At 40.7% G+C, this 13,236-nt stretch overlaps 1 protein-coding gene across 28 annotated transcripts in view; it reads left to right on the forward strand.

The window, feature by feature from the left end:
* Positions 1-13,236, forward strand: part of LOC111252439 (protein tweety-like) — a 53,896-nt gene that overhangs the window by 18,799 nt on the left and 21,861 nt on the right. For 27 of the 28 annotated variants that reach the window (XM_086992319.1, XM_086992321.1, XM_086992323.1 and 24 more), the window contains 5 exons: positions 288-655; positions 9,322-9,482; positions 11,827-12,011; positions 12,328-12,706; positions 12,985-13,159. In XM_086992319.1, the coding sequence (XP_086848445.1) occupies positions 491-655; positions 9,322-9,482; positions 11,827-12,011; positions 12,328-12,706; positions 12,985-13,159 (1,065 nt within the window). In that variant the 5' untranslated portion in view covers positions 288-490. Of the gene's footprint in view, positions 1-287; positions 656-9,321; positions 9,483-11,826; positions 12,012-12,327; positions 12,707-12,984; positions 13,160-13,236 lie in introns of those variants that run through there. The other variant, XM_086992320.1, reaches the window with a different exon arrangement.

Consider the following 13,236-nt stretch of genomic DNA (forward strand, 5'->3'; position numbering starts at 1 on the left):
ATGTGATATGTATCTATAATAAGGCTTAAAATGACAGCCCCCCAGCTTTTCTGAACCAGCTTGAAAATTTGTCGGATGCTAAAAAAATAGAGAAAATAATGGAAAATTATAGTGTAACACGGGAAACAAGATGATGGGTTTCTTTCTCAGCTAGAATTCATGGGTTCAAGGCTCACAGGGTTACGTTTCCACTGATGTTTTTCTTTTATTATTATTCTGAACGACCTGTCTTATTCTAATCATGTCTAATTCCTAATTTAATTTTACCTAATATTTTTCTGTTTCAGCTAGGTTTGGATAAAGAGTAAGCTGAACGGTGAAGCATCCAAGCTACAGCGATAGTGGCCTGCATTGTTGTAGGGGAGAGATCAAGACTCTCGTCCACGATTGAAGAGTCCACAGTCATAACGCGTCCGTCAAAAGCTACTTACTAATAAGAGCAAGTAGCTTTGCCTGATTATCTTGGTTCGAACTGCCCCGTGCCGCCATCATGAAGCTGCCATTCTTGGAATTTAGTCAACATCCCGAAATATCGGAACGGGTGCGGTACCATATTTCTCAATTGGTCGATTATTTTCATGCCGTGCCTCACGTCGACGTTGGCCTTCAACCCGTCAATGCTACGTTTGATCCGTCAAATAACTACTATCTTGAGGTAGGTAGTATCATAAAATAGAGACTTGTTGATGTGAATAGATAAGGTTAAATACAGAAGTAGCAATGTTTGAGATGCGCTATATGCATTATCCAATGTTTTCTATCTCGGGGCTGTTTACGAATTGGTTCTCTTTGTCCATGAGGCTGAGTCTACATTATACAATACAACTATACCTGTTGGTGGTATGCATACAACCTCTTCACATTGATTTAGTCCTTCTGAAGCTTTGTAGCGTCCCGGGCATCTTGTAGTTGTTAGTGTCCTTCGTATTCGACCCCTCCTATTCTACATCGCAAAATTCCTAAATTATTTTCAAGATTTCGCTGTTACTAACTGCAATGATCACACTAAATACACACATTACGTATTCTATCAAAGGGATTGCCTCGTTCATTACTAGTCAACAACTCGGTTCGATTACCGCTCTGTCAGTTGACAGCGCCTCTATCTACGGGTATCACCACTAACTCGAAACACGTTAGAAATTTTGTCGTCCTTTGGTGAAGCGAGAAAACAAGTATGACTGACAGGTACTGTGAAGTATATCTTTGAAACCGTATACTTCAATCGAAGAGAACTAACAGGGGTCCCTCTGTCAGCGCCAATAGCATTTACTGGAGTGTTCTGATCGTTTTGATTAAACTTGATTTTACATCAATTATGTAAAATCATGCAGATATCTTCTAATGTAACAAAGAAATATATTATTATTCAGCTAATTCGTGTGACGATATTGTTATGAGGTTTACCAAGTCCATCTCGAGGCGGACCTCTTCCTCGCTACGATAATACGAAGCATCGTCGTAAGTCCTACAAGATACATCGAAGCCCTGATACTTGACAGCTGAACAGCTTCCATACGCATTAATTTTCCGTAGTCGAAAGAAATCCGAATGTTGATATATCGTTCTGGTTTAGCCAATACTGGCAAATTTCAGAATTTTGCAGGTGACCCATTGGACGTTGTTAAGAACTGGCAAAAAGCGTCCTTATAAGTAAAAAAGGCTTGATATTTAAAGAAAAAAAAGCCTTGCATTTATGTACGCGTAAAATATCATAAAAGTATCACATGGTATCTCCGTTTGAACAACTGTCGTCTTCCTTAGCCTAGAGACTAAACACGATTAGAATGATGAATGTGGCTTCCGCCTGTTTTATTCTAACTGAAGTTTTTTTTAACAGAAGGTCTAATTGAATCACTTCTAAGTCAGTGATCTCAGCTGAACTGTGTTATCCTTTCTGTTCTGCTGAATGATCCGAAATCCTGTTTCAGACTAATCGCATCTTTTGCGGGAACGTCTGCTCTTTTTCGCGCTTATTTTCACGCAAGCTGGGTGAGACGTTACTGAATCCGTTTTTCAGTTCGATTTCATCGTCCACTGTTACTATATATATGGTAAATCAGGTACTCGGTATTCTGCTAGCCGTTATCATTTTTGAATAATTTAGCCAGTTGCTCGACTGTTAATGCCCAACTATGGTGATACACCCAAAAACTATGTGAGTGCCCTTTCGAGCTATTTGTCTGTTAGTGTTATATGTGGTAGAAAATATTATCTAATGATTGTATTTCTTATAGGACCTTACATTTATCCGATTGAGCCTTTGCCAATTAACAACCCCTTTACACGATCAACATCTACAGCGTAACGTTTTACGAAATGAGGATCCACCTAAAATGGGCAGTGTAAGACGAGATCAGGCGAACTAACCTGGCTTCTATCTCTTTGTTTAATATCAGCTTTGTTTAATCTCCCAGACAACTCTCAGAAAGGAACACTTATCCAGATACACTAGCCAGCTATGTCTTAGTGAGTTCTAAATGCGTAATCCTGGTTTTGAATAAGTTGTAGTAGTTGAATAAGTTTATGTGGGATACATAAAATAGTCTAAAAGTCCTGGTCTGAAATTAAGCCAAAAGCAAATGGCTCAGTAATTTTGTGCTGGGAGTCAGCAATCTGCAGGAATGCTTAACGGCAGTGCTGGACGTATATATAAACATACATTACAAACAACCGTTTGTATCGGAAAACCCCCTTATCTTAGTTTCTATCATATTGCTCTATGCACTCACTAAGAGCAACAGATATTATTACTACCAGACAAAACGCACAATATTCAGTCACATTCTTAAAGGAACATTTGTCTGTTTCAGCGGCTTGCCTGTGTGTGAATCAGGGAGCGCTGGCTACCGTTGGCATTTATCCGCCTATTTCTAGCCTTAGATTCACACGCGTTGACGTGTATCTTCTAGGTTCATTCATAGTGTAACAATCCACTCTCCCACGTACTAGAGGTAGGTTAACACTTTCACCAAGTACAGGCTTATCTTCACAGTCGGTCAAGACGTATATTTCTAGCGTAATCATAGTATCGTTAGCATATTAAATACTATCGGGAACAACGTTGAAGTTGTTTTCCTCCTATATAGACAGACGCTACGTGATTCTCCTAGTGCCGGATGCGCTTGGTGCCTATCTTTGGACCACAAGGTTCCTCAATGTCTTGGAAGTCCTCCTGCTGTCAACTATGAGTGCCTCTTCTATCCATAGACAGGGTTCCGCATAATAGGGCGTTACACTAGCACTATCGTTGACTAATAATACACGTTTGTTTATGATCACAACTGTAGTATAACAATAATCTTTGAGCGATAAGAAACTGGGTCGAAGGAATCCACAGGAATTAAAGCAGATTTTCTATCCGACTCCTGCAGTCGACTCAAGTACTATCCCAACAGTGTTGTTATAGAATAAACTCGAAATAATAACAGCACTATGGCTCGCTGGCTCCGTTTATCGGCTCATTACCAGACAAAATGCCCTAGAACCAATATATCACGAAGGGAATCAAGTACCAATCGTTTGGACACGTCTTTTAATATTCTGATTACGTTACGTTCCGTTCGGGCTACTTCTGGCGCTCTGAATCATCGTTGGTCGAACGTGCTTTGCTTGCTCGTCTGTTATTGATAGTTACTATAGTACGAATAAAACAGAGCGTCTGCACTATTCTATGTATCAGTCTCTGTCATAGGCTGTACACGATTATAGACTAGCCTGCGGCTGGGTCTAGGCCAGGCCAATTCCCAATCAAGTTTATTGCCCATTCTGGTCTGCCATCTACTTACTCGAGTCATTGTTGTTTTTTGCTTGCTTATAAGCAACTTATTACCTCTGAGGCAAGCGCAGGTACCGATTTGTCAGAGAAATACATGCGGATTGAACTATACTAACAAATCTAAGGCCGCTACATGCAAATTCTGAAAAGTCGCTAAACAGGAGCTACAGGCAAAACGCGAAGGCAATTCTGCTCGTCGATGATCGTTGACGAGTAGAGTCGAAACAGGCATTTTCAAGCAAATTATATATGTAGATATATACGGTGATCTACTGAGAAGTTGTGTGGTCTCTGGGGATGAGCAAGTAACGAACTGGTTTCCCGATTACTGTGAATTATTTGAGGTAAGCGTTACTGTAAGCGGTAATATGACGATTGACATATAACAAGGTTCATAAACGAAACCGCTATTCAATACCTTGAATGTATCGTTTGATCGATCCATTCAAGATGGAGGGACATAACTGCAACATGTCGACATCTAGCCAATGCCGAAAGAAAGTGTCAAACGCCCTGTTATCAAGCGTAATGATCCAGCTTTAACATATATTAATTCTATAATATGACGAATATTTATACCTTATTTTTGAAACTTTCATCTCAAATCTGCTCGTTTTCTTACTAAGGTCAAACGGTTCGGCAAAACGGCCTGCTATGCAACAGGCTCGTGCGACAAAGTCTGACGAACTTTTGTCCACTCTTCAGTTCCACCCTGTTTAGCTGTAACGAAGCGATTAAATTTAGCTTCTTGGCAAAATTAGCCTTCCACCTTATGCAGTTACAGTCAATCTAGGCCTGAAAACGGACGATCAACTATTATAGCTAACGACAGCTGCACTTGACTTGTTTCAGTAATTCGAACGGTGAACAGCGGCCGATTGGGCAAATGTTCAGCTAAAATGGCCAGATTATGTGTTCGTGCTGACTCAATTGGGTGTAAACCCAGCTTTGTTTACCTATACCAATTCGCTAGGTATGCCAGCGGCCGTTCGGAAATTGTTTACGTATAAATTTTACATCTACCTAAAGCTCTGCGTACTTGTCCTGTGCTACATGGAAGTGTGTTAAAAGGCATAAGATCAGGGTAAAATACTAGCAGCTATAATATTTCGGTGCAGCGTAGTAAATACGGAAAAAAGAAAACCCCAATGCAATATCAACAGATCGCATTTACAAATAAATACCTGTCAGAGGTTTGCACTCACTATGGTGTAATTCACCATACAATTTAGATGGGATAGTAGTTTTTTTTTTTCGTGATCGAACAGCACGTTGAAACTTGACGTGAGTTCTTCTTTATCTTGTTCGTACGCGTTACTGTCTCGTATGTAACTATGACCAAACAAGCGAGTGTTAACCCGTCCGTATCTTTCCCCATCCCAAGTCCTTCGCCAGCTTTTATTGGCCTCTCGGCACTCCTTCAGGTTCATCACCAGCTGTTAATAACCTCACCTGTCAAGGATGTTAATGTTTGCTCGTCAAAAGATTCCGCCGTAGACGTAACACCCCCGCCGCCGCTGCTGCTACAAATTATTGATCGTGCTGATAGTTATCATAATAGCTGAGGTATTGGTAACTTCTCCTCCCATGGTCTAGAACAGTGCGTAGGCAACCGGAATTACAACGTACCAGTAAATCAAGCTAGCCTCTCTTTCCTAGTTTTCAACCTCAGGGAGCTAACGGCTGCGACGACAAGGTTGGCCGAGATGGCAAGTCTTATGGCTAAACTGCTGTGGCTGGCCGCTGCAACCAGGTGGGATTGCCCTGCCAGCCGCAGTAACTTAATTTGTAATCACACGAAAAGAAGGAACAATCCCATCAGGGCCACAGACAAAGGCATAAATTATAGATGTACGTATGACCCTATTGTTGCGTCCTAATGATTGTGCGTTACAGCAGCGCCTACCAGGAACCGGCTTCAGGAATCTGAAACAATCTGATTACAAATGGAAGCATCTCTTTTCGTTTGCTATTCAGTTGTTCGTCAGCTAATGCTATAATCGTGGAAATATTAGAGACGAATTTAAGATGATTCAACTTCCCTGTGGAATAAAGTTGATTAAGTTGAAGGCCCTAAGTATATCAGCAAACAAACATTATTTTTTTTTCTTTTCTTTGATAAAATATTCATGTGTGTGTGTGTGTCAGGGACGAGGTTCCTCAACATCTTGATCAGGAAAAGGCCCCAACTTTGAAGTAATAAATAGGTGTCGTCATTTAACATGCCGACATTATTTTATTGACTAAATAGCTGTGTTAATCCTTAATATTTAACTAAAATATGACACTGCTGGCAATGAATTCAAACTTAGCAATAAAAGAAAATTTCAAAAAGCGAGAGGCTTATATTAATCTGTGCTAGAATTAGGTCCAGGACTCATACTTTGAACTTTTACTGAAGCTAATTATTATGGATTCTCTTATATAAACCTTTTTGAGCCATTCGCTCAAGTTATTACGACAACAAATTATTCATCACTATCCGTGGAAGAGATCCCATCGACCTTCAGCCTTACTTGTAACATCTCATCGTCGTATATATATATATATATAAATGTGCGCAAGGGGCTGGACATCCGTACACCAAATGAATTCATGTTCGAGTGTATTACTCTGTTTGAAAGCTTCTGCTTTCGCCAGTATCTCCGTACACTCTCGTTGGGCAGGCTACATATTTCAGTGTGTTTAATGGTGATGCAATCGAAGTGGATCCATCGTCCCAGCCCGCCATTATTACGACTCGCGCGGCCTGGAAGCACCAACTGCGAGATTGGATCGCGTCCAGTTACTAACATTTAGCTTGAAGAGATATACAATTTGGAATTGGATCTAATAGACGCTGTCTTGCTTCTTTCGTTCAGCGGGTTTGTTTGTATTTATCAATGCCCAGTTTTCCGACAGGGCGGAACTGCCTCAGGACCTGATTCAGGACCAACCGCGGATATTACAGCCAGTTTCGGCGCAGCAGAGATGCGTATCCCAATGTAGACACCTCTGGCTTGTTTTACTAACCTACTTTATAGCGAGGCGATATAGAAGCGTATTTTATTTTCAAACTTTCCTTTTCTTGCAATCCATTACTCAAGAAAAAGTCACTGCTGTCATGTATGTGCTATTTTTTAAGGACAAAAACGGTTGAGCTTTTTCACAGTGACGAAAACCTCACGCCAAGCTGCGTCGACTAACCGAAAGCTGTGCTGTGCTTGTCTACCAGTACGATCCCAAACGGAAAATATTTTATATATTTTTTTATCATAAATATGTTTTCAAAGCGAGGCCCTTATTGGAAAACCCTTGAACTGCACCATCTCCGATCTCATTGACTCAAAAAACGTTCTCAAAAACTGGTTCCTTCCTTCTCTAGCTACTATTTACCAAAAAACGTTACCTTTTACCCCCTACGCTATTGTTAACCGCAGGCGTGCTCATAACGTGCTATAGCTTATCTTGTCTATTAGCCAAAAAGACGGCCTCTAGATCTGAAATTATCCAAACTAAACCAGAGTTCGAAGGGAGGTCTGTTTGATCGCACGCTTTCCAAACGTCTTTTTCTATGTAGAAGTTTTTCTTTGCACTCGGGAAATTTTTGCGGACTGAATAGCTTATTTTCGCACTTTGAAATCGTTTTTGAGTATACACAGTATCTCGCCGTCGGCGGTGTCATATGGCCCTTCTACGCGTCTATGCAGGAACGAAGAGATAACCAAAACGCTGCGTACCTAGCTCATGAACTATATTCCAGACCGTCCATTGGCAACGGCATATTCTTGCTGGCCCTCCCATAGTATCCGATCCTGGCGTTGATGACGTTTTAAAAATGCCACACACGTAGAAGTGACTCCGACCAAAGAGTATCGAAACTGATAATGAAAGGGACGCGAATTATACCGAAATTCTTCATATTACTTTAGTCACAACAATGTATATACGAATATATAAAAGTATGGAACTCCAAATCTTTCTTTACAGCTTGTGTTTAAAACTGTATTTAAATAACAATAGATATCTGAACGAAATGCCTTTAATGCACTAAAGGTATGATTTCCGACAACCATGCTTCTCCGACAGCTAAACTTTTCGGGCATTTTAAAAATATTCTTTCTTTTATCCGCAAATAATTTTTTCATGTATCAAAGCATACGTCAAACAATACAGGCGGGTGTAAATTCGTTTAGGTTTTTTCAATCGAAGCATATGGAAAAAATTATTGCCGAACTCAATTGTGGGCTGATTTGTATGTGATAAGTGGCCAAAAGTTTTCGAAATACAAATATTAAGAAAGGCCAAAAAATTCAAAAGAAGCAAAGAGCACAAAAAGTCTCAAGACGTTTGACTGCTAGGGCTTATTTGGAGAATCTATTTGGTAAATGATATTCTCCTGTTTAAAACAACTGTTGACCTTTAGGTATATTAAAAATAGCTTTCGGCGACGTTTTAATGAATTTTTAACCACTTTAACTTTAAATGCTGTTGAACATTATCCGGTCCGTCTGAATGTCTTCCTCAGACCCTTCACAAGCCGTACGAAAACGGCCAAAAACATGGACTGTCGATTTTGGGCAAAACAAAAATTTAGTTTTAGTTGAGGTTCATCTAGCACGAAAAGATTAAATAATAGTTGATCACTTGAAATCCGACACAGACCATTACGAGTTTGTTTTAGAAAAAACTGGCTCGCGTGTATTATTAGGCATAGTGAATGAACGTACGGCCGTTATAACAAGCAACCCGCCAAAGTTTGTCTTAGTTAAGATGCCGTAAACGTTATATATATATGGTTTGCAAGCAGTTATGATTTATTTTTTTCGTACTTACCTAACATGACAGTTGATTGCGACTGCCTTTGTCAATATATGTGTACTGAAATTCATTCTGTTAGTATTAAATTTATCAAATTCTTGGAACACATTTTTATTATACATTTACAATGCGAATCTACCAGTTGTTAAAGATCTGCACCCTAGCCTATACGAAAGCTCAATGGGGGAGGGGGGGGATATAGGCCTGTAGAATTCCCTCAGTATAAGGATTGAGTACATATTCACATGCACCTTCATTATCACATTAGCACAGAGCCTTCCAAACGTAAGGATTAAAGAGGGTCTTTATATTATCGATCTGAAGAAGCCTTGAACAACGAAACGCTTCATTCCCAAATACGGATTGAATATTACGTTATTGAATAAACACTATAACCTCAGTCACATTTTGCGTGTGTGTGTGTGAATTTTTTTGAAATTAGGCTATACTCTTTTATATTCAGCTTGGACAAGCGACGCTTCTAGTAACTCATATCAATGACACACGTTGTGTTAGTCCGCATAACATGACGATACCATTATTTCTTTGTAGGAGGAATAGACCCGTTTCTCGTTATACACATTGAATACTCCCTATCATCATTACTATTCTAGCCATATTTTTGCGTTATTAATATAAACACGTACAAAATTTAAAAAAAAATTCTGCAGGTAAAAACTAAAATTCTATTTTCATTTTTTTTTTTATTTCTGTTCCTGGCAACAAAAAACGCGTTCTTGCAGAGTGTGGGCATCTTGGTGGCGATTCCCGGCCTTTGGCTGATCCTCACCCTGTTCGGATTTCTCGTCTTTTTTCTGTGTCGCTGTTGTGACTCGAACGCCAAGAAGAAAAAGCGGATCACCCCCCTCAAATGGATCCTATCATTTTTCGCCCTTCTAGCCTGGTAAGATTGCTCACGACCGCACCGTTCTTCTTCAACCAGCTACTATCTGCATCAAGGGATCAGCGTTACTGTATTCGGCCGCTGCCGCCAACGTGTGACAATAATAACAGTAGCGGGCATTGCAATGACGCAGGACTGCTAATAAAAAAAAAATCGACTACTTTGCACTACCCTAGCAAATTGCATATAATGATCGCCCGACTACTTAGCGTTACTAAGTTAAATTTCACTTACAGTGCCGAGGTTGACATTAGGTATTTGCCCTGCTTTTCATTTAGAACACACACAAACTATACATACATAATTACACAATTAGTGTATCGTAAGCCACGTTAGATGGCATTCCCTTTGAAGAACTGGTGGCTTCGTAAATGACGTTAATCTATCTACGATAGATAGCCTATCGTATCACTTATGTGCTGTGATCTGGAGAGCACACCTTCCGCTCCGCTGCGTTGTCCTTGCTCTGGCTTTCAGAAGGAAGCCTTTTGTAAAGCTCTCGTCTTATCACACTCGGCCATCTTTCGATTCAAAAGCGGCGATAAAGTCACAGTACAAAACAGTAATAAGAATAAGGCTAGCACGACTGTCTCGTCGTAGCTGTCAATGCCTCCATAGGGATAACCTCTGCAGCTTTATTTTAAGAGGCCCATGCTACACTTCAACTTACTAGACGTTTCTGCAAGACAAACAGCCAAGATGGATTAAGATAAGACAAAAAAAAGGATTCCTCGATGGCTTTCCTGTACTTTGCTTTTATTCTTTTGCTTGCTTTTTTTCGTCAACTCGATACTCTTCTCACCCCCTTTACTCATCCTACTCACGTGTGGCCTCTCCAGCATCTCCAAGGGCTGCACTTCACTCGGTGATCAACAGTTGTTTCTGTAAACGGCTCCATCCTATGTGTTCCGTATTGTACTCGTTTACATTCTGATATTCACAGTTCATTTTACAAGTTACCCACTCGTAGTCTATTCGGCAAGTAGTTGTGACACCGCCGCTGCTATAGTGCCTATTTTCTCTCACTTTTCGGCCGATTTTGCTCGGTTATAGTGTGGTCCTCAGCACTTCCGTAAGATCGCTAGGTCTGTTATCTCAGGCGTATTGAGGTCGCCTCATAAATTCTTGTGAGGGAAGCGATTAGCTAATCATTAAAAATAATCATTAGAAGGAGGTACCGAACGCCGGGCCGCACACATAAACAGTGTGCCAGCTGAGAGATGTGAGAAATGAAATAACACTGTCGCTATTATTGTCCTGTTCTTGCGTTAATGCCGCTAATTAAAAATACAAGGCGGGGGTACGATGGCCCTGACCGATAAAGTGGATGCACTTTTCCTTAAGCTGCCTTCCCCTTTGCTCATGTTCTTCCTCTTTACCTCGCTTCTTATGTGGAAAGTACGGTTGAACTCTGCTTCAAGCTAGCGCTAATACCAAGATGATGATCAGTATTCTGATAAGAGCTCTCTTTAACCCCACTAGCCGGCCATCAGACCACTTAAGCACACAGCACGGAAAGATCATCAGCACGCCGGCGTACTCTACAAATACAATCGCAATCGAAAGTGTTAGAGTCCTACAGTAACTCTTAAACGAACCTGGAAGGTCGACAGTTTTCAGACGCTAGACTTAAACAACAGAAGACTTAAGGTGGGTTTTGGTGAAACGCTTAGAAGGTTCTCGCTGGCGATTCAAATAATTTACGTTGATATCATTGCAAAGAAATTGAAAAATCCATAGGATGGTCGGCCCTCTACTGTGTATGGATCTGCGCGTTAAGCATTGTGTCTTTAATGATTCATTGGTCTTTAGGAAAAGAATCGAGGTCCAATTCCTCAAGACTTTTAATTTTTGGGTTAGAGTGGTCCACAAGACGCCACTGGAGACGAAACGCTAAAATCTGGGCTGCATGTCACCCTCGCTTTAAATTTTCCTTAGGGTACAATAAACCAGAAGAGCCCTTTTCCTGCTCGATCGATTTAGCACAATGTAAGTGCAGATCGAGGCCGGACAATTACCTAAGGGCCAGTTGCTTCGCTTTGGTTACATGAAATTTATAAATCCCGACAAGGAAACAGTAAAAGGTTAGGCAGTTTCGAAATCACTGGTTCTGCTCAATCTGTGCCATATTGCAACGATGATAATAATATGACTAATGCCGTAGCATTTACTTTTTGTAAAGTTTTTACGGCTTATTTTAAGATTGAGTCGTATAATCTCCTTGCGGCTAGGGTAAAGCAATAAATTGGAAATCAAGTATATGCCGGACTATAAATATTAGCTGTTCATTATATGAAATTATGATTTTTTTCCTTACTAACCATTCCCACCTTTGGCGTTCTAGTGGAGCTCTTAGCCTTGGTCTATTTGGCAATGATCAAGCCCATCAAGCACTTTTGGTCGTCCAGCGGTCAACAGGGGAAATGGAAACCGTCGTAAAATCAGTTCGAAACCACACTTTAATTATTGAGCAGCTTCTCGACAACTCGATCCGTGAGGACGTCGACCAGATATCAGTCCATTTTTCGGGTATGCGAAAGAACTACGTAAGACTTTGTTTTCGCTCTTTTAGCTGCGTACGTTCCATATTTTAACATCGTATACACACACACAGTGTGGTTAATCAGTAACTGAATAATTTCCGTTAGCATTAATCATATAATATTTGAAGAAAGAATCTAAATTAGCTCATGCTTTCGAATGAAGCCGCCACTGGGATGGCAACATGTCGGAGTTGAACGAAAAAAGCTGCGATGTAAATAGTTACTCTTTCTTCTCGTTTTAACGCAGTTTTTTAACGACCTTTGCCGATCTTTTCCCATATCGTCTCCCTCTTATATTCTAGCACCTCTTCCTAATGCCACAGTTCGTTCAATGGTGCGCGAGACACTCGGTCATATGCGCGCGAACATCAGCCAGAGTTTAGCAAAAACCAAAGATATGAACATTAAAATGAAAGCACTCGATCTGCGTAATCTGTCGCAATGGCTGCAAATCGTCGAGTTCTTCCGTTGGCCAGGCACGATTGGGCTACAGTGTGGCCTCATCTTCATCTGCCTCTTACTTCTATGGGGGGTAATCAGGCACTCGCGCTGCCTACTCATCCTGTTCTCTGTGCTGGGCCTTTTGTCGGTCGTCATCTGCTGGGTGCTTGTGTCACTCTACTTCGGGCTTACGGTGGCCGGAGCCGATTTCTGTTTTAACCCCGAGCCGTTCTTCAATCGGTAAGTTGGTCTGTAGTAGAGATTCGGAGTGACAGCACTCAGATCACAGACTACAGACTATAAGACATTTGTATGGATCTCAGCGTGCCGCTACAAAGCAGCACGTTAAATTATATATGATCAAATTTTTAATTCTACCGCCTAGTCCTCAAATAGATGTCAGTATATCAATGCCCCTATTGATGTTACGGCAGTTCAGAGAAAATGAACGAATATGGCTCGATTTTAAAGGTAATTCGTTTCGATACATTTGTCTTTGCTTGTAAAATAATTTTCAGAATGGCTGGACACAACCCGGATGAACGTTTGGCAATCGAATACTATATGACTTGCGAGGAGATGACCAATAATCCATTCAAGATCGACATTATTGAAGCCAAACGAGCAGTACATGACTTACAGAGTAATACGCAGATCCTGAAGAGGATCGCTGAGCAGTACATGCCGCAACAGGTAACTACGTTCGAGTCTGACCACTATGTGATCTCCGTTGGATAAACTAACACATATTCAACTAATTTTACTCTCTA

Source organism: Varroa destructor, unplaced genomic scaffold (assembly GCF_002443255.2).
Source record: "Varroa destructor unplaced genomic scaffold, Vdes_3.0 BEIS01000006.1, whole genome shotgun sequence".
Lineage (NCBI taxonomy): Eukaryota > Metazoa > Arthropoda > Arachnida > Mesostigmata > Varroidae > Varroa > Varroa destructor.